The 21,481-nt window shown below is 41.9% G+C and overlaps 1 protein-coding gene across 1 annotated transcript; it reads left to right on the forward strand.

Annotated features, from left to right (window-relative positions):
* The first annotated feature begins 961 nt into the window (after positions 1–961).
* Positions 962–14,759, forward strand: LOC132711622 (vomeronasal type-2 receptor 26-like). Its single transcript, XM_087893475.1, has 4 exons — positions 962–1,246; positions 1,762–2,598; positions 7,653–7,779; positions 13,510–14,759. The coding sequence occupies exons 1-4, from the start codon at positions 962–964 to the stop codon at positions 14,403–14,405; spliced, it is 2,145 nt and encodes a 714-aa protein (XP_087749601.1). The 3' UTR covers positions 14,406–14,759.
* Positions 14,760–21,481: the final 6,722 nt, after the last annotated feature.

Here is a 21,481-nt window from a genome sequence, read left to right on the forward strand (position 1 = left end):
CCTATTTCAAATGCCTAATTCTCAGGGAGTGAACAGATGGATGAGAGATAAATTGTTGTAGAAAATGATATTATTCTTTGCAATAGCAATATTGTCCTTGTATGTAGACGCTGATACAACCTTTGCTAAATGTTCTGTAGGAAATCAGCCTTTCATTAAGCACAAGCGATATCATTCAGAAGATTTGGTCATTGCGGGCATTTCTTATCAAATTTACATGGTATCTGATGAAATAACATTCAGAAGAAATACATCAGATGAACTGTTTGGTGATTTAATGTATGGAATTCCTGTTTTTCAGTAATGCAAATACAGAAAATAGTTAAAGCCTGTGACATGATTGAATTAGGATGGAGGATGAATGTTAAATTGCCTATCCTGCACTATTATTTCTCAATAATATTGCTTCAATTTCCATCTGTTACACAAGTTATTTTCCAATGTGTTTTTATTTCTATGGATTTGGTACCATTCTAGCAGGTATCAGTTTAATTTTAATACACTTTTTTCATATGGCTATAACTCGATGAAGTTCAAATGACATAAATCCCTGCAGAGCATTACTTCATACCAGTGATATGTTAAGGTGTGCATGATTGCAGTTAGTCCTACATGCAGATATTATATCAAATATTCATCAGAAATTTCCAGTGTATTGAATAAGTAAATTAGAAAATTAGGGTAGGAAATAAAATTAAATATAGACCTCCATATTAAGGGGTAAAAACCCACTAATTATTGATGTTTATTACATTTTGCAATTGGGCTGCCTGAATGCCTATGGATTGATATATTGCTTAGACCTCTTTCTTGAAATATTAAACAAATGGTTTCTTTGATGCTAGTGCTTCCACCTGTATCAGTCCTTGTGCCTGCACAGTCTAAACTTGTGTGATACAATTAGAATGCAATCAATTCCAGATTTGGCTACAGATGTTGTAAAACTCATTTCAGATATTATATGCATAACTACCAGCACATCTTGGCTTTGGAATTTGCAATCAAACAAATCAATGAGAATTCCAGGATTTTGCCAAACATCACCCTCGGTATCCATATCTCCAATAGCTATTACCTGCCAAAATGGATTTATCTGGCTTCCATGGAGCTTCTCTCTACAAAGGGAAGATTCATCCCAAATTACAAATGTGACCTCAAGGACAATGTAATATCTGTGATTGCAGGACATAATGCTTACATTGGTCAGTTCATGTCAAACATTCTGAATATATATAAGATCCCACAGGTAAGAGCCATCCCATCAAGAAAGGAGACAAATCTAAATACAGTATTTCTTGCTTGATTTAGTTTAATTTCTATTCCAAATTTTTATCTTTATGAATCTATTAGTGTCAGAAACATTTAAAACAAAGGGATAACCAACATCGCCTCATATAGTGTTTTGGGAAAAATCACAATCAAGCTAAACATCCAAATCTATTTCATCCAAGGTGGGACATAGAGGAATTATTCAAAATGCTAGAAAGTTGCATATAGCTAATCTACGGGGTAAATCATGTCATGGAAACATGTGTAAACAAAGCATAATCTGGAGGTTCATATTCATTCTTGCAGTTCTTACATTTCTGGAGCTTTGTTTATTATAACAAAAAGAAACAACTATCATAGAAATTATATTGGAATATGCAAATAGTAATTAATTCTGCCCTTGCCTGGAGAACATTCATATTTAAATAAGATCCTTAAAATAGACATAAGTGATTTGGAAGTATATACTCTAATTTTTTTCTTTTTTCTTAGCTCATATATGGTTCAACTGCAGAGATAGATGACAACATAGAAGCTGCTTTCTTCCGTCAATTATTTCCAAATGAAGACCTTCAAATTATGGGGCTGGTCCAATTGTTGCTTCACTTCCAGTGGAAATGGATTGGGCTCATTGTCCCAAACCCTGAACATGGGAAGAGGTTCATACATAATAGGCTTGATATATTTTCTAAGAATGGCATCTGTTTTGATTTCATGGAAGAAGTGTCAAAGGACTCTGTTACCAATGATATTGAAACTCAACTTAGTGGTTTTGGTTTGCTGTATAAGGCTATTATGAAAAGTACTGCCAACGTTGTAATCATATATGGTGAAAATCATAACATGCCTGTTCTTAGAATGTTGCTATTTATTTCAGAATATGAAGAAATGCAAATGAAGAAAAAAGATAAAGTTTGGGTCATGCCAGCACAGATGGAATTCACATCAGTCCGCTTTCTAAGATATAGGGCCATGGATTTCATCCATGGTGCCCTAACGTTCGCAGTTTCCTCAAAGGAAATATTAGGGTTTAAGAAATTTGCTCAGATGAGAAAGCCTTCTTCAGAAGAAGAGGACAGTTTGACAAGAGTGTTTTGGGAAGATGCATTTGAATGTTCTTTCCCAAATGATAAGGACAGTGACAATCAATGCACTGGTGAGGAGTCACTGGCAACCCTTCCTGACTCTGTGATTGAATCTACTATAACTGGGCATAGTTATAGCATTTACAATGCTGTCTATGCAGTGGCCCATGCTCTGCAAGCCATGCTTTCATCTAAGAGCAGAAAAAGACGAAATGCTTGGGAACTCAGTCAACAGTCATGGCAGGTAAAAACGACATGAATGAAAATATATTATATATTTATATAAGGACCAGTCATATAAATGTTCAGCTATTACTGTATTTTGGAGTTGTATAACTAATAAAAGTATTCTGAAGCTGAACTAACTCATAAGTGATATATGGGAACTTAAGTAATAATTCCAGAGAACACTAAACACGGAGTGCAACAATGCACAATGAGAAGCTGGCAATGTCAAATATTAATTCAAGAGGAGTTTTAGCAGGAGTGATGGGTAAATCAGTTTCCAAATGAATGGGACTGTTTAATAGGATATAAGGAATGTGTCCTTGTATCCCACAGTGGTTTTTGATAGTTCTATCAAAACATTTCACTAGGAACCCCTGAATCTTATGATGCAAATGCTTCTTCTAAGATCATTGTTTTCTTTAAATAACAGGAGAGCTTGAAGTAACTTGAGATCTGTTACGTAATTAACATATCGTACGCCATATCATGTTATGGGAGGATGCCCTCGCTACCTGCGAGCGATTGCATGCTCCGGCCCCAATGCTTTTCTCGTTCCCTGGGTTGTTTGGACCCTCAGGGCCTGGACCTCTGGTTGATGTTGTGCAATGCCAGGTCTGTGGTAAATAAAGCCCCCCTCATTTGTGATCTGGTTCAGGAGGGGGGTGCAGACCTGGTAGGTATTACAGAAACCTGGTTGGGCCAGGAGTGGGGGTTCCCCTTGTTGAGATGTGCCCACCGGGTTTCTATGCATTCCATCAGCCAAGGTCCCAGGGGAGGGGCAGGGGGTGGCGGTTCTTGTAAAGGAAGGACTTGCTCCAAGGGAGACCACTGTACCTCAAATAGCTGGATGTGAGTCTCTCCTTGTGAAGTGGGGACATGGGAGGCAGATGGGATTGCTGATTACATATCTGGCTCCCTGCCATGTGTTGGCTGCCTTGCCCGAGCTGCTCAACATGATTGCCGAAATGGCGGTTGAGACTCCCAAGCTTATGGTCATGGGGGACTTCAACTTGCCATCTAGCGGCGAAGTGTCTGAGGTGGCCCGGGAGTTCATGGCTTCCATGACAGGCATGGACCTGACCCAATTAATTCATGGACCCACTCACATGGGAGGACACACTCTGGACTTGATTTTTGTCTCTGGTCAGTGGATGAATGATCTTGAGATAGGGGAGATAGCGACTGAGCCCTTGTCATGGTCAGATCATTTCCTTCTTAGGCTTGACTTTCTAACCGCCACACCCCACCACAGGGAGGTGGAAGAGACTAGATGGTTCTGCCCCAGGTGCCTGATGGATCCTGATAGGTTCCAGATGAAGCTTGGGCCATTCCCTGAGGCTCTGACTCACGGCTCGGCTGAAGAACTGGTGGCCGCATGGGGTAGGGCGGCCACTGATGCTTTGGACCGAGTCATGCCTTTGCGGCCTCTGACCCGTCATCGAGTTTACCTGGCTCCTTGGTTCTCTGAGGAGCTGAGGGAGATGAAGCACCAGAAAAGACACCTGGAGAGCAGTTGGAGGTCTAGCCCTTCCAAATCTCATATTAAGACCTACCTAGTGATGATAAGAACAGCAAAATCTAATTATTTTTCCGCTCTTATCGCATCTGCAGATAACCGCCCAGCCTCTCTGTTTAGGGTGACCTGCTCCCTTCTCCATCTGGAAGCATGGGAGGACCCCTTGCAGGGTCGGGCTGAGGATTTTGTCCAGTATCTGCATGATAAAATCACTCAGATTCAGGAAGGCTTGGTCTCTGACAGGGTGGGTACATACGGGATGATGGAGGCCTGTCTTGAGAATGCCATTTGTGAAGAGTTTGACCCCGTCGCTCCCGAGGACGTGGACAGGATACTGGGATGGTTGAATGCGACCACATGTTTATTGGATCCGTGTCCCTCCTGGTTGGTGCTGGCCTCCCGGGAGGTTACGCGACGCTGGCTCCAGGGGATTATTAATGCTTCTTTGAGTGGGGGTGTCTTGCCGTCCGCCTTGAAAGAGGCGGTGGTGAGGCCCCTCCTCAAGAAGCCCTCTCTGGATCCGGCTGTTTTGGCTATCTACCGTCCGGTCTCCAACCTTCGCTTTCTGGCGAAGGTTGTTGAGAGTGTGGTGGTGCGAAAGCTTCCTCGGTACCTGGATGAAGCTGTCTATCTAGATCTGCTCCAGTCCAGCTTCAGGCCTGGGCACAGCACGGAAACGGCATTGGTCGCGTTGGTGGATGATCTCTGGAGGTCTCGGGATAGGGGCTGTTCCTCTATCCTAGTCCTGTTAGATCTCTCAGCGGCTTTTGATACCATCGACCATGGTATCCTGCTGCACCGGTTGGAGGGGTTGGGGTAGGGGGCACCGTCCTACGGTGGTTCTCCTCCTATCTCTCTGACCAGTCGCAGTTGGTGTTGGCAGCAGGGCAGAGGTCGACCCTGAGGTGCCTTGTTTGTGGGGTGCCACAGGGGTCAGTCCTCTCACCCCTTCTGTTCAACATTTATGTGAAGCTGCTGGGTGAGATCATCCATGGTTTTGGGGTGGAGTTCCATCAGTACACTGATGATACTCAACTGTACATCTCCACCCCAGGCCATCCCAATGATGCCCTTGGTGATGTCCCGGTGCCTAGAGGCCGTGTGGGTCTGGATGGGGAGAAACAGGCTTCGACTTAACCCTTCCAAGACCGAGTGGCTGTGGCTTCCGGCGTCCCAATATAGCCAGCTGGTGCCATCGCTGACTATTGGGGGTGAGTTACTGGCCCCCACGGAGAGGGCTCGCAACTTGGGCATCCTCCTGGATGCACGGCTGTCTTTAGAAGAGCATATGACTGTCGTGGCCAGGGGGGCTTTTCATCAGGTTTGCCTGATTCGCCAGTTGCGCCCCTTTCCGGATCGGGACTCCTTACGCACAGTCACTCAGGCATTCGTCATTTTCCGCCTGGACTACTGCAATGCTCTCTACGTGGGGCTCCCCTTGAGGAGCATCCGGAGGCTCCAACTGGTGCAGAATGCGGCCACGTGGGGGATTCTGTGACATCCCTCCTGCGTGAGCTGCATTGGCTTCTGGTGGTCTTCTGGGTGCGTTTAAAGGTGTTGGTTACCACCGTAAAGCGCTCCATGGCATAGGGCCTTGGTACTTACGGGACCGCCTTCTGCCACCGATAGCCTCCCACCGGCCAGTACGCTCCCACAGAGAGGGACTCCTCAGGATGCCGTCAGCCAGGCAATGTCAGCTGGCGACCCCCAAGGGAAGGTCCTTCTTTTTGGCAGCACTTGCCCTCTGGAACGACCTGCCCCTGGAGATACGTAGGATATGAGATTTCCGTGCTTTTCGCCGTGCCCTCAAAACTTTTTTATTTCATCAAGCTGGGCTGGCGTAACCCTCCCCCACCTTAGATATTTTTAATTGTAAATGGATTTTAGTTGGGATGTCTTAAATTTTGGGCCAAAATTTGTTTAATTCTTTTAAAAATTTTAAGTTTTGTATTGGGATGTTTTTTTATTCTTGGCTGTTCACCGCCCTGAGTCCAGCAGGAGACGGGCGGTATAAAACTTTAATAAAATAAATAAATAAAATAAATAATAATTATTTATGAATAATTTTTGCCCTCCTTTTTGAAATATAAGCTCTCTGCAGTAGTTCCCTCCATTAGTTTCTGGATGGAATTTTTTTTCAGTGTCCTAAATTAACAATGAATACTGTAATTATCTTTCATTATTTGCTTGGGTTCTGAGTTTTGATTGCATAGTGAGGAGAAGATTATGGAAGGAAGGAAGGAAGGAAGGAAGGAAGGAAGGAAGGAAGGAAGGAAGGAAGGAAGGAAGGAAGGAAGGAAGGGCATTGAGCTGCAGTGAGTCTAGATTATTGTTTGGGGTACTGCATTTTGATTCCACGGTGAAGAGAAGAGTATGAGATAAATAAGAAAAAAAGAAAGGATGGTATTGAAGAGTGATCAATAGACAGACCACAACAATTTTTTGTTGGCTCTTCATAGATCAAATGCTCACAATATTTTAGTACACCAGAGCATGTGAGAAACAGCAAGTAACTAGGGTGCCGTTAAGAATCAACATTATTAGTCCAACCGACATAGATTATAATATTGCTTCCAACATGCATGGGAATAGTAAAGGAATTCTAAATATCTAAATGCTTTTTTAGAAAGGATGCAAAAGTCGTTAGAAGGACTGTTAAGAGAAAGTAAATGCCAATTTAGTCCCGGGAAAGAAGAGAGATTATGATAGAGAAGCAAATTCCTGCAGGTATTCAAGTTTCTGTTATCATACCCCATAACAATAAATATTCCTCATGTTATATCTGCTGATTGGTCTTTCTTAAAAGATTAACACCTAATTTATGAAAGAGCCTTCATTCATACTTGCTCATTGCTTCCAATTGTTATAAATTTCTTTTAATGGTTTTCATTTAGTTTCATTGGTATCTGAAAGCTGTTTCATTTAACAACAGTGCTGGAGAAATGGTTTCCTTTAACGAAAGAGGAGAACTAGCAAGTGGATTTGATGTTATCAACTGGGTCACCTTCCCCAACCAATCATTTCATCGTATCAAAATTGGAAACATAGCTCCAGTGACTGCCCCTGAAAATCTCCTTACTCTTTCTTCCGAGGAGATTGTCTGGCCAACCATCTTTAATCAGGTAGTTTTGGCACCAATATCAAACCATGGTGAATAATTTATTTTATTTTTACTTACTGCTTCAATGCTCAGAAAGTAATTTCAGGAATTAAAGGCATAAAATGACTCTTTTCTCAAAATGACTCATGAACTTGATTACCCTAAAAAAAAATTAATAGGTTTAAAAAGTTCTGAGAGGCACAATGAGTATCAAAAATGATGAGTATTAGACAAATTGTTCTCATAAGGAATAAGGTTGTGAATCACAAGGTAGTTGATATCAACAAATTCTAGCTTCTTTATTGAGTATCAGCCAAACAATGAGTTCAAAGCAGCTGAGTTCCAAGGTACCACTGTATATGCCTTAAATACTAGTCAAATCCAATTTTCAGATGCAAGAATTCCTGAAAGGTTAAGTAATAATTTCTCAATTTTCCTTCACAATGTCCAATAGGTACAACCCTTTTCTATGTGCAATCCTCCATGCTCATCAGGTTACAGCAAAATAAAAATAGAAGGAAAGCCCTTTTGCTGCTATGATTGCCTTAAATGTCCAGAAGGAAAAATTTCAAACAAAACAGGTAAGAGATCTAAAGCAGAGATTTCAATGCTATTTATTTTGTGTAATGCCTTATATTACTCTTTAATTATAAACAGCAGTTTTCCTTCTCTTTACAAATGTGTCTATAATACAGGACAGATGTTGGTTACTTAGGAATCTATTCAAATATTATGCCATCTTTTTTTACTCTGGGAAAGATAAACCAGACCATAAAAATAAATATTTTCACCTATGTCTTCTATGAAAGTAAAGGGATTTCAAGATTGGGTGGATGGCAACTGAAGAGTTTAGAAATGCTGTTGGAAGAAGGGATTAATTTAACTTGGTTACAGTATAATCAACTTCAATTGAGATGGAAAGAGGACCAAAAAACTGGTATAATGATGCATGAGGAAGAATTGGTTAGATATATAAAAGAGAAAGGTCCAATGCATATTTATTTATTTATTTTATTTATTTATTTTTCATATTTATTTTTCATATTTGTATACCGCCCTACTCCCGAAGGACTCAGGGCGGTGAACAGCCATAATAAATACAAATACATATAGAAGTTAAAAACTATTAAGAAACAGATTAAGTAATTTAGGCTCAAAGATTAAAAACATCCAAATTTATCTAAAGAGGTTTAAAACCCAATTTAAAAGCCAGTTTAAAAGCCAATTTAAAAAGGGAGAGTTAGGCCAGACCAGCTTGTTGGAATAGAAATGTTTTCAGGGCACGGCAGAATATGCGTAAGTCTTGGATGTTTTGTAACTCCAGGGGAAGCCCGTTCCAGATGGTAGGTGCCCCCACAGAAAAGGCTCTCCCCCTGGGTTAAATATTAAAAGGGTTTATAATGTTTTGTTAGAAAGGGATTCAGAAACTGAATTGGTTAAAGATTGCATGATAAAGTGGGCACAAAATTTTGCAGAACCAGTGATGTTGGAAACATGGGAAAAAATTTTTATTTTTTATTTATTTATTTAAATTTGATTTATATGCCGCCCTTCTCCGAAGACTCAGGGTGGCTTACAATGTGCTCAGCAATAGCCTTCATCCTTTTGTATATTTATACAAAGTCAGCTTATTGCCCCCACAAACTGGGTCCTCATTTCACCTACCTTAGAAAGGATGGAAGGCTGAGTCAACCTTGAGCCTTGGCGAGATTCGAACCCTGCAGTAATTGCAGGCAACTGGTCTTAATAACCAACTTAATAACAGGGTGCCTTAAACCCCTGTACTACCAAGGCTCGTACAAAATATGGGTTCAGAATGTTAAATTTACACAGTCGCAGAATTTGAAGGAAAATTTTTATAAAATGTTTTATAGATGGCATTTAGATCCTAAGAAATTGTCGTGCATGTACCCTAATGTTCAACCAAAATGCTGGAGATGTGATTGCCTAGATGCCACATATTATCATGTGTGGTGGACTTGTAAGAAAGTGAAGGCTTTTTGGATAAAAATTTGGTGGGTTATGCAGAATGTTTTGAAGAAAAAAATTCAGTTTTCTCCACAATTGTTTTTATTGGGTATAGTTAAGGGTTTTACATTGGGTGAAACGAAGTTGATATTGTATATGATAACAGCAGCGAGATTACTGATAGGTCAACATTGGAAAAATGAAGCTATGCCTACTATTGATGAATGGACTTTGAAGATGACCAGCTTTGCAGAGATGGCGAAGATTTCAGCATATTTAAAAGATCACTCACAAGAGACTTATGTATGGGAGTGGAAAAAGTGGATAGATTATGTGCAGAATAAATATCAAACTAGGAAATATCAGATAGCTTTTAATTGAAAGTATTATATAGAGATAGAATATTTGAATTTTGTGAAGATGTGAAAAATATACAGGGGGTGGAGGGGTTCAAGTTTTATAAAAAGGGGATTTTGATTTGGATTATATTTTGTGGAAGTCCGGGGGGAGGGGTGGGCTAGGGGGGGTTAGGGAGGTCAGGGAGGGTTGGGGGGGGGGGAAACTGGGGAGAAAATGTAATTGTAAAACTTTTTCAATAAAAAAAAAGATTGGGTGGAATGAACCTATTATTATTTTGGGAATTGTAGTTCAGAAAGATTTAAAATAAATGGTAAAGGAGAAATGTCAGTTAGTTAAGCAAGCATAATTTCTTGATAGTGTATTTTGGGAAACAAACAATAATTTAGATTTACATTATGTTTTTATGTATTCATCACATTTCTATATCATCATCTGAATTAAGTGAATCTGGATAGTTTACAGGGTTTTACATAATCTCTCTGTTCCTGTTCAACATTTGTATGAAGCTCCTGGGTGAGATTATCCATCACTATGGACTGAGGTATCATCAATATGCTAATGATACTCAGATGTACGTCTCAGCCCATGGTGAGTTAAGTGATGCTGTGTCCTCCCTCTGACAGTGCCTAGAGGTTGTTAGGGGCTGGATGGGAGCAATGGGTTGAAACTAAACCCTTGAAAGACTGAGTGGCTCTGGGTTTGGGGTTCTTTGGCCCAAGAAGAATTGCCACCTTTGGTTTTGGATGGGGTGGCATTATCCCAAACAGACCCTGTGCATAATCTGGGGGTTCTCTTGGACTTGTGACTCCTGGACGAAGAGCAGGTGGTGGTTGTGGCCAGGAGGCCTTTGCACAACTGCGCGTTGTGCACCAATTATGCAATTTCCTGGACCAACAATCCCTACTCACTGTCACTCATGCCCTAGTCACTTCCTGTCTTGACTACTGCAACCTGCTCTAAATGGGGCTGCCCTTGAAGACAATCCACACGTTCCAGTTGGTGTAAAATACAGCGGCCTGCATGGTTTTGTGCAGACCTCAGTGTGCACATGTATCACATCTCCTGCCAATTTGCTTCTGGGTGAAATTCAAGGTGCTGGTTGTCACCGTTAAAGTCCTTAATGGCTTGGGACCAGGTCATCTGAGGGACCATCTCTTGCTGGTTATACCCACCTGACCCACCAGAGCAGGGAGGCAAGGAATGTTGTGGGTCCCATCCCCTAGGGAGATACACCTGGTGGAACCCAGAAGAAGGGTTCTTCTCCATGGTGGCTCCCTCTCACTCTGGAACATCATTCCCCCAGAGATTAGAATGGCCCCCACTCTAACACTCTTCTGGAAGGCACTGAAGACCTGGTACTGCCAGGGGGTCTGGGGAACCCAGAGTGGGATGGAGTCCATTAAATGTTTGTTTGATATATTGTCACCGGGGTGGGGGTGTGGGGGTTATTTTATTATATTATTTTTTAATATATTATTTGATTGTCTCTTTTATTAGTTTTATTGTTTTCATGTAAGGTTTTTATATTCTTGTAAGCTGCCTTGAGTCGCCGTATTCTAATAGGTGGTAATATAAATTTAATAAATAAATAGGTAAGTAAGTAAGTAAATACATAAATAAATATCTTAGTATAACAGAATAACAAAGTTTGAAGGGACCTTGGAGGTCTTCTAGTCCAACTCCCTGCTCAAGCAGGAAACCCTATACTTTTTCAGACAAGTGGTTATCTAATATCTTCTTAAAAACTTCCAATGCTGAAGCACCTACTGGATTAATTGTTATCCCTGTTAGAAAATTTCTCCTTAGTTCTAGGTTGCTTCTCTCCTGTGTTAGTTTCCATCCATTGCTTCTTGTCCTGCCTTCAGGTGCTTTGGAGAATAGATTGACCACCTCTTCCTTGTAGCATCCCCTCAAATATTGGAACACTCTTATCATGACACCCCTGGTTCTTCTTTTCACTGGATTATATGTATAAAGGCAAAATCTTAGTATAAAGATATAAGTAAGAATAAGTTAAAAACAAAATTTAAAAGTAGGGTTGCAGCATTAAAAGTTAAAATGTTAAGATGAAAAGAATGCCCTCATGACACCCAGGGTTGCATATCAGTCTTCAACTTCCACGATGATGAAGACCAAGGACCGGCCTCACATCTGACAGTAAGGTGTTCCACAGAGTAGGAGCAGCAGCAGAAAAGTATGTCTTCCTGCAACCTGCCAGTCAAAATTCCTTAAATGACAGAATCTGCAATATTCCCTCCCTGCCTAATTAGGTGGGATAGGATCATAGAGGGGATGACAGTTCTCCAAATGATCTGAGAAAGGGCTTTAAAGGTAATAGCAAATGCCTTGAATTGAACTCCAAGAAGCAACTGAGAAAAAAAATGAAGTTTGTATAGCAGAGGTGTTATATGTGGAACCCTAAGGGTGCCCAATATTGTTTGTGATGCTGCATTCTACATCAGCTACAGCCTCTTTTTTATTTATTTATTTATATGCTGCCCTTCTCCGGAGACTCAGGGCGGCTTACAATGCGCTAAGCAATAGCCTTCATTCTTTTGTATATTTATACAAAGTCAGCTTATTGCCCCCACAACTGGGTCCTCAATTTACCTACCTTAGAAAGGATGGAAGGCTGAGTCAACCTTGAGCCTTGGTGAGATTCGAACCTGCAGTAATTGCAGGCAGCTGGTCTTAATAACAAGGTGCCTTAGACCACTGTACTACCAAGGCTCTTCAAGAGTAGCTCCATATAGATTGCATTGCAATAATCCATATGGGAGATGACCAAGATATGAGTAATAGAGAGTAGAGCTGAAAAGGCTACAACTAGTACATACTGTAACAGCCATGATGGTGCAGTGGTTAGAATGCAGCATTGCAAGCTATTCTGCCGACTGCCAACTGCCAGCAGTTCGGCAGTTCAATTCTCACTGGCTCAAGGCTGACTCAGCCTTCCATCTTTCTGAGGTCAATAAAATGAGGACCCAGATTGTTGGGGGCAATATGCTGACTCTGAAAACTGTTTCTGTAGATAATAAAAAGATACAGAGAAAGCACCGAGTCATATAGCACCCCATAGTTGGTCTTGCAGGCTGGACCTCTTTCTCCCTTTGGAACTGGTCAAAGAAGAAGGAGAGAACCTGACCTGTAATGTTCTTTCCTCTCATGGTTCCCAAAACCATCTCAAAAGGATACCATGGTCAAGAAGAGCCAGGATGGATGTACTATCCCTATCCCATTCTCTTCAGACATCATCCAAAAGAATGACCAATACCATTTCCTGCCCATGTCCAGGCCTGAAACCTGACTGAAAGCAGTCCAGATAATTCATTTAATCAAGGATCTTCTGGAGTTGCAGCACAATCACCTTCTCAACCACATTCCCTAAAAAGGGCAGGTGGGAGGCTGAGCAAAAATTATGAACTGTTTGTGTTCAGTAATAACTTTTTGAAAAATGATACACACTTAAGAGTGACTCTAGCTTGTCATTGTTCAGATTCATCCCTCGTCTTTCTCCAGCAATGCTCTAGATGTCTCTCGACTCTTTTCAACTCTCTCAAATCCTCCATAAAGCACAGAGAATGCCTGGTTCAATGGGAAGAAAAAAGTTGCATGGGCCTGACCCTATTCAATTCTATCCAAGCCCTCTGCTACCTCTCTATTCCAGTAACAGTGAGGGCTTTGGCAGACCCATGCAACAGATCCTATGAAACAACAGTCCAACTCACATTGGAACCTCACAGGGCCAATTAATCACTGGAGCTGGATCAATTGAATATGTCTTACAAAAGGGGTTAGTGTAGAAAAATCTCAAGGTCACCAGGTCCTCATGTATCAGTGAGGGAGGGAGGAAGGGAGGGAGGAAAGAAGGAAGTTTTCAAATGCTCAGTCAGGAAAGGAAATATCTCTGAAATGATGACCAATCCGGTAATAGGTTGTTGTGGATAACATTAAACACTTGACCGCAATAATTTCTTTTCCAGATGCAGATGACTGTTTCCCATGTTCACAAGATCAGTACCCAAACCAAGCTCACAACCTTTGCATTCCAAAACTCATCACATTTTTGTCTCATGAAGAGTCTCTGGGAATTAGCCTGACAGCTATTGCTTCCTTCTTTTCTTTCATCTCAGTTATGGTCCTGGGAATCTTCATTAAGCATCGGGACACCCCCATTGTCAAAGCCAACAACCGGAACCTCACCTACATTCTTCTCATTGCTCTCCTCCTCTCCTTCCTCTGCACTTTCCTCTTCATTGGGCAACCAAATCAGGTGAATTGTCTCATGCGACAAACTTCTTTTGGCATCATCTTCTCTGTAGCTCTTTCTTGCATATTGGGGAAAACAATCATAGTGGTCCTTGCTTTCATGGCCACCAAGCCCGGATCCAAAATGAGGAAATGGGTGGGGAAAAGGCTGGCCAACGCTATAGTTCTTTCATGCTCTTTGACACAATTCTCCATTTGTGCAGTGTGGTTGGCAATTTCCCCCCCATTCCCGGATTCTGACATGCACTCCATGGCTGAAGAAATTGTCCTAGAATGTAAAGAAGGTTCAACCACTATGTTTTATACTGTTCTTGGTTTTTTGGGATTCTTGACTGCTGTCAGCTTCTCAGTAGCCTTCCTAGCTAGGAAGTTACCCGACAGCTTTAATGAAGCCAAATTTATCACCTTCAGCATGTTGGTCTTTTGTAGTGTCTGGATATCCTTTGTTCCCACCTATTTGAGTACAAAGGGAAAATACATGGTAGCTGTGGAAATCTTTTCCATTTTGGCTTCTGCAGCTGGATTACTGGGTTGCATCTTTTCCCCTAAATGTTACATTATTATTCTGAGGCCTGATTTGAACAGAAAGGAACAGCTGACAAAAAAATGAAACCGATTTATTTGGTCCACTATAAGTTCTCTAAATTGTGACAGAATCCTCATTTGCCTCATTAAAGGGCTACTGACCATCTTGAAGAACTGATTGAAAACTAAAACTTTAAACCAAAAGTATGCAGTTGTGAAATATAACATTTTGAATGCAATTCTTATAGCAAGTTACCTATATAACCCTGGCCAAACTGATTGGCTTTGGGTATTTTTCATCCCTAGTTCTGCATTATCGGTTCATGACTCCCTGTGCTTTGTTACTCCAGACCTGGGTATCTCTCATCTGGACTATTGCATCTACATGAAGCTACCCTTGCGGTCTCCTCAAAAGCTTTAGCTGGTGCCTAGTGCAGAAGCAGCAATAGTCTTTGGGGCCTCTAGAGTGATCCATCTCTGTTCCAAAAACTTCACTGGCTACCAATGTGCTTCCGACTGCAGTTCAAAGTGTTGGTTATAACCATTAAAGTCAGTAATGGCATAGGTCCAGGCTATCTAATGAACTGCTTCATCCTGTTAGGACTAGCCTATCCTACTTGTGCCAGCAGAGAGGGCCTACTTTGGATCCCATTGTTTAAAGAACTTGATTATCGGGATCCAGAAGAGGAGCCTTCTCTGCTGCTGCACCTACCCTTTGGAACTTCTTACCCTTCTATCCTTTCACAAATTTTTTAAGACATGACTCCGTCAATTGACTTTGGGACCAACTGGAAGAGTTTCACACAGGAGGTAGATTGATTGCAGACTCCACCTTCCCACTGCTGGTCTCTGCTCCTCACCCACCCATCCTCTTTACATTCTTTTCATTTTCCTTCTGTTTCATGATTGTAAGCTTCTAGAATAGACCCACAGCAAGATAGGTGGAAAATAAATGTAATAAATAAGTAAGCAGGAAAGTAAGCAAGTAAGTAAGTCTAAGTGGCTTTTCGTGAGAAATAGAAAATTACACCTGCCGTAAGAGATATTGAAAGCTGTCATAGTAAACAGACACCATAGGAACATGAGGTGTGACATCCTAATGAAAAAAATAAAGGTAAGAAGGGAGGAGGAAGGTAAGGAGGAGGAAATTTGATAAAGTTTGAACTTCTTTTCTCATTTTGTTCTACTTTAAAAAAATAATAATAGCCCAAAAATGAAAGAGGAAATGGTTGAGAAATACGTAGATCACAGAAAAACTTAGGTGATAAGTTAATAACTAAAAGTGAACTCAGAGGAATGAACAGAAGATATAAATACCAATAGCAAAAGCACTTAGACTTACATCACAGTGCTTTCCAGCCCTCTCTAAGCAGCTTACAGAGTCAGCATATCGCCCCCAACAATTTGGGTCCTCATTTTACCCACCTCAGAAGGATGGAAGGCTGAATCAAACTTGAGCCTGGTGAGATTTGAACTGCCAAATTTCACTTAGTCAGCAGAAATAGCCTGCAGTATTGCACTCTAACCAGTGCACAACCGTGGCTCAATAAATATATTTATTTGTAGGGTTAGGAATTGCATTTAAATATTGTAGCAAACTGACATCTACATAATAATACCTGCTTGCCAATATAATTTTCATTTAACAAATGCAACTAATTAAACCATAATAAGTAGTAAATGCCAAAGCTCAGCAAAACTGTGCATAAATATTTATATCTCAATCAGAACAGAGGTGGAAAAGACCTTGGAAGTCTTCTAGACCAGCTCCCTGCTCAAACAGGAGATCATACACCATTCCAGACAATTAAGTATCCAGGCTCTTCTTAAAAAACTCCAGTGATGAAACACCCACAACTGCTGTTGGCAAACTATTCCACTGGTTAATTGTTGTCACTGTTAGGAAGTTTCTCCTTAATTCCAGATTGCTTCTCTACTTGATTAGTTTTTATCCATTGTTTCTTGTCCTGCCTTCCAATGCATTGGAAAATAAATTCACACACACACACACACACACACTTTTGTGGCAAACTCTCAAATACTGGAATACTGCTACCATGTCCTTAATCTTTTTCTCTAGATTAGCCAAATCCAAATTCTTCAATCAATTTTATGCTTCTTTATACAACAAACATTTAGCTTTTTATACAACAAAGATTTATTTTCTCTGCCTGCCGCCGCACACTGCTAGCTCATATTTTTTTTTTTAATTTATTTTGTCAAGCATGTACAAAATAACAATTATAAGTATAAACATGATTATTAATACATGAAATGGATACAAATAAATGGGGACAGTAGGACAGGGATTGCTACGTCCGGACGGCAAGCACGAGCGGCCAATAGAGCAGCCGATTGGTCTGGGTGATGGCAAGCAGCCAGCGGGAAATTGGCAGCTCCTGATTGGCCCAGCTACTGACAGCTCAGTATAAAAGAGCTGTAGTGCCTCAAAATGCTGCTTGCTCTCCAAGGTAGTTAGCTAAGCAGAGCAAGTCACTGTTGGCTTTTATTGTTAGCCAATAAACATTTGTGAAGTGTTTATCCTGCCTCGCCTCCCTTCTTAAGCCTTTATTCAGCGAACAGAAGAACTGGCGACAAAGGTGGGATTACCCTGAGGCGGCAGGTCGAGTGAAGCCACTTACAAGAGTTGAAGCACTGAGCTGAGCCATAGAGATGAGACGTCGCAAATACTAAGGACAGATTCTGTTCTCCCAGAACATGTCCACCCTATCCACATTTGCGCCTTTAAACCAGGCAGTGGAGACCTGGGACTCTTTCTTAGACCGTTTTAACTGTTTCCTGGCTGCAAATGACTACAAAAGTCTGCCAGGGGATAGGAAGTTAGCTGTTTTCCTCAGTGTCTGTGGACATGATACAGGTGAAACTTGAAAAATTAGAATATCATGCAAAAGTTCATTTATTTCAGTAATGCAACTTAAAAGGTGAAACTAATATATGAGATAGACTCATTACATGCAAAGCGAGATAGTTCAAGCCTTGAGTTGTCATAATTTTGATGATTATGGCTTACAGCTCATGAAAAACCCCAAATTCACAATCTCAGAAAATTAGAATATTGTGAAGAGGTTCAATATTCTAGGCTCAAAGTGTCGCACTCTAGTCAGCTAATTAAGCCATAAGACCTGCAAAGGGTTCCTGAGCCTTTAAATGGTCTCTCACTCTGGTTCAGTAGGAATCACAATCATGGGAAAGACTGCTGATCTGACAATTGTGCAGAAAACCATCATTGACACCCTCCATAAGGAGGGAAAGCCTCAAAAGGTAATTGCAAAAGAAGTTGGATGTTCCCAAAGTGCTGTATCAAAGCACATTAATAGAAAGTTATGTGGAAGGGAAAAGTGTGGAAGAAAAAGGTGCACAAGCAGCAGAGATGACCTCAGTCTGGAGAGGATTGTCAGGAAAAGGCCATTCAAAAGTGTTGGGGACTTTCACAAGGAGTGGACAGAGGCTGGAGTCAGTGCATCAAGAGCCACCACACACAGACGGATCCTGGACATGGGCTTCAAATGTCATATTCCTCTTGTCAAGCCGCTCCTAAACAACAAACAACGTCAGAAGCATCTTACCTGGGCTAAAGAAAAAAAGAGCTGGTCTGTTGCTCAGTGGTCCAAAGTCCTCTTTTCTGATGAGAGCAACTTTTGCATCTCATTTGGAAACCAAGGACCCAGAGTCTGGAGGAAGAATGGAGAGGCACACACTGCAAGTTGTTTGAAGTCCAGTGTGAAGTTTCCACAGTCTGTATTGATTTGGGGAGCCATGTCATCTGCTGTTGTGTTGGTCCACTGTGCTTCCTTAAATCCAGGGTCAATGCAGCTGTCTATCAGGAGATTTTGGAGCAGTTCATGCTTCCTTCTGCAGATGAGCTTTATGGGGATGCTGACTTCATTTTCCAGGACTTGGCACCTGCCCATACTGCCAAAAGTACCAAAACCTGGTTCAATGATCATGGGATTATTGTGCTTGATTGGCCAGCAAACTCACCTGACCTGAACCCCATAGAGAATCTATGGAGCATTTCCAAGAGAAAGATGAGAGCCATGAGACCGAACAATGCAGAAGAGCTGAAGGCCGCTATTGAAGCATCCTGGTCTTCCATAACACCTCAGCAGTGCCTCAGGCTGATAGCATCGATGCCACGCCGCATTGAGGCAGTAATTGATGCAAAAGGGGCCCATACCAAATACTTAGTACATATGCATGCTTATACTTTTCAGAGGTCCGATATTGTTCTATGTACACTCCTTGTTTTATTGCTTTCATGTAATATTCTAATTTTCTGAGATTGTGAAACTGGGGTTTTCATGAACTGTAAGCCATAATCATCAAAATTTGGACGAATCTTGCTCCAATACCTGGAAATAGTTTGAACTCATGGAGCCTGAAGAAATGGATATATCCTTAGATCTGTGAGCTCTGCCCCCCATTCTTTAGATCAATGTGGTTTTCGAAACAAGCAACCATTTTACCCTTCCGTATCAACTCACATGATAAGAATGGGCAGCATTGTGTTATGCTGCTTTGCCACCTTTTTCCTGGGGTACATTCCAGTCAGTGGTGATTTGGGGAGAGATCCTGCCCTGGGCTTGTGTTATGTGGTGTTTTGCAGTATTCATAGTGTCTTGATTCCTTGTTGTGACCTAGGCCCAAGCAGTTATTACCAGACACAATCAGTCCTAAACAAACATATTTGATTAGAACAGCTGAGAATTACTTCATTCTCAGCTTTGTCCAAATTAAGCCCAAAACAAATTCTTCATAAACAGTCCTTCGGCCTTATCACCAACCTTTGTCTTCTTTGGCAACTTGCCAAAGGGTTTTCTTGGCAAAACTCTCATGAATCAGAAGCAAGAGACACCAGCAAGAAACAAATGTAGCAATGTTGCTTTCCTACAATGATCCCAAGAGCCGTTACTGCTCTTTTAAGCCTTCTGGGAGGGGCCAATTATCTCCTGGCCTTACTTCCGTGTCTTCCTTTTTCCTTTAGCTGCTCTTGCCTTCTGGCAGCTCTTCGCATGTGTGCACTAGGAATGGACTCCACCTCTTCCTCTGCCTCTCTGCTATCCACCTCTGGAGGCTTGGGACTCCATGCATTGCTCCCAGATGGCCGTGGCCCCATCTCTGCCTCAGATGCAGAGTCCTCATCCGGGCCTTCCCCTGACTCCAGGACTGGCCAATTGTCCTCCCCAGCCTCCTCACTGTCCAATTCCGCTGCCAGCTCTGCAGACATTTGTCTTCAATAGCTAAATGAGTATGCTAGGTAGGCTCTTTGGTTGCCATGTAATGAAGTATAATCAATATAAAGAAGTGGCATCTTACGAGTCCTGTTGGCTATGGAGGTGCATTTAGTGGATCCTAGGTGGTTAAAGGAAGGAAGGAAGGAAGGAAGGAAGGAAGGAAGGATTTAATATTAATAAATAAATGAACTCCCTAAAGTTATTTTAGTATTTGGATATTATCACATGCTCCAATTTATTTGTCCATGACGTCAACGAAGTACTAATTTAGGACAAAGCAAAGATAAATAACTTCCAGTGATCATGTTTCTCCTCCTATGCTTTATTAAAAATAATCTGATTCAAGTTATGTTTTTGCATATGATAAAAAGAGCAAAATGTGCAGCACCAATTAGATTTCACAGTTAAAGAGGAATGTTTGAAGCAGTGGTGAAATCCATTTTTTTTACTCTTGGTTCTTTGGGTGTGGCTTGGTTAGCGTGGTGTGGCTTGGTGAGCATGGCTTGGTTGGCATGGCAGGGGAAGGATACTGCAAAATCTCCATTTCTTCCCCACTCCTGGGGAGTGGATATTGTAAAATCTCCATTTCCAACCCACACTGGGCTAGTCAGAGGTGGCATTTGCCAGTTCTCTGAACTATTCAAAATTTCTGCTACCGGTTCTCCAAACTGCTCAAAATTCCCGCTACTGGTTCTCCAGAACCTGTCAGAACCTGCTGGATTTCACCTCTGGTGTGAAGGTTCTGACAGATGGCCTAATTAAATCATGACTCTCGAGCCAAGTTTCAAAAAGAATCCAATGGTTTATTAGGAGCAACATGCCGGCATCTACTCCAGGGAGGTTTGCTCTGCCCGCATGTAAGTTATGGCCCACCTTTGACCCTGTTCCCCCCTCCTTTCAGTCTGTATCATAAATCACATTCACCAATGAGGCACTCCCACAGGCTGCAGAAACATACCTCATCTCTCCCACCCACCCCCTGCCTTTGGTAATCTGAGATTCACCTTCAGAGAATGGTATGCGTGGAATGTACTCCTCCCCCCTTGCTTCTAATGGCAACTCAAGAGCAGACTAGAAATGCTTTTAATATTATTTATTTATTTTATTTATTTAATGAGATTTATATGCCGCCCTATCTCGAGCCGGACTCAGGGTGGCTCACAACAGTAAAAAACATCTAATGAAAAAGTTAAAAAGAAATTAAATCCAAATCTCATAATTTAATAGTTAAAAGTGCAATTAAGACTAACAAGTTAAAAATTAAAACACCATCAGTCCAGGCCAGCTAAACAAAACAGCCACTTTTTCAGGTTGCGACAGAAAGAGCGGAGGTCAGGGGCCACCCAGAGCTCTAGGGGCAGTTGATTCCAAAGGGTAGGTGTGCCCACAGAGAAAGCTCTCTCCCTGGGGGTCGCCAGCCGACACTGTCTGGCCGATGGCACCCTGAGGAGGCCCTCTCTGTGGGAACACACTGGGCGATGGGCAGCTGTTGCTGGCTGCAGATGCCCCCCCCCAAATATCCTGAGCCTAAGCCATATATGGCCTTATAGGTAATCACCAGCACCTTGAATCTCACTCGGAGGGCAACCAGCAACCAATGCAAGTTGCGTAGGAGAGGTGTAACATGGGAGTGTCAAGATACTCCCATCATAACCCGTGCAGCCACATTCTGCACCAGCTGAAGCCTCCGAGTGGTCTTCAAGGGCAGTCCCATGTAGAGGGCATTGCAATAGTCAATACAGGAGATGACAAGTGCATGAGTAACCGTGCGTAGGGCATCTAGGTCCAAATAGGGGAGTAACTGGTGCACCAGATGAACCTGGGCGAATGCCCCCCTGGTTACGGCCATTACATGATCTTCCAAGTTTAGCCGCGAGTCCAGGAGAACACCCAAGTTGCGCACCCT

Source organism: Pantherophis guttatus, chromosome 4 (genome assembly GCF_059756535.1).
Source record: "Pantherophis guttatus breed Tessera chromosome 4, ASM5975653v1, whole genome shotgun sequence".
NCBI classification, from domain to species: Eukaryota; Metazoa; Chordata; class Lepidosauria; order Squamata; family Colubridae; genus Pantherophis; species Pantherophis guttatus.

Excerpts from the sequence above, each read along its gene's own strand:
- LOC132711622 (XM_087893475.1), top strand. The coding sequence starts at position 962 with ATGCATAACTACCAGCACATCTTGGCTTTGGAATTTGCAATCAAACAA. Across the intron at positions 1,247-1,761 it reads ATATATATAAGATCCCACAG|CTCATATATGGTTCAACTGC; the intron begins GTAAGAGCCATC and ends CTTTTTTCTTAG. Across the intron at positions 2,599-7,652 it reads TCAGTCAACAGTCATGGCAG|GTACAACCCTTTTCTATGTG; the intron begins GTAAAAACGACA and ends AATGTCCAATAG.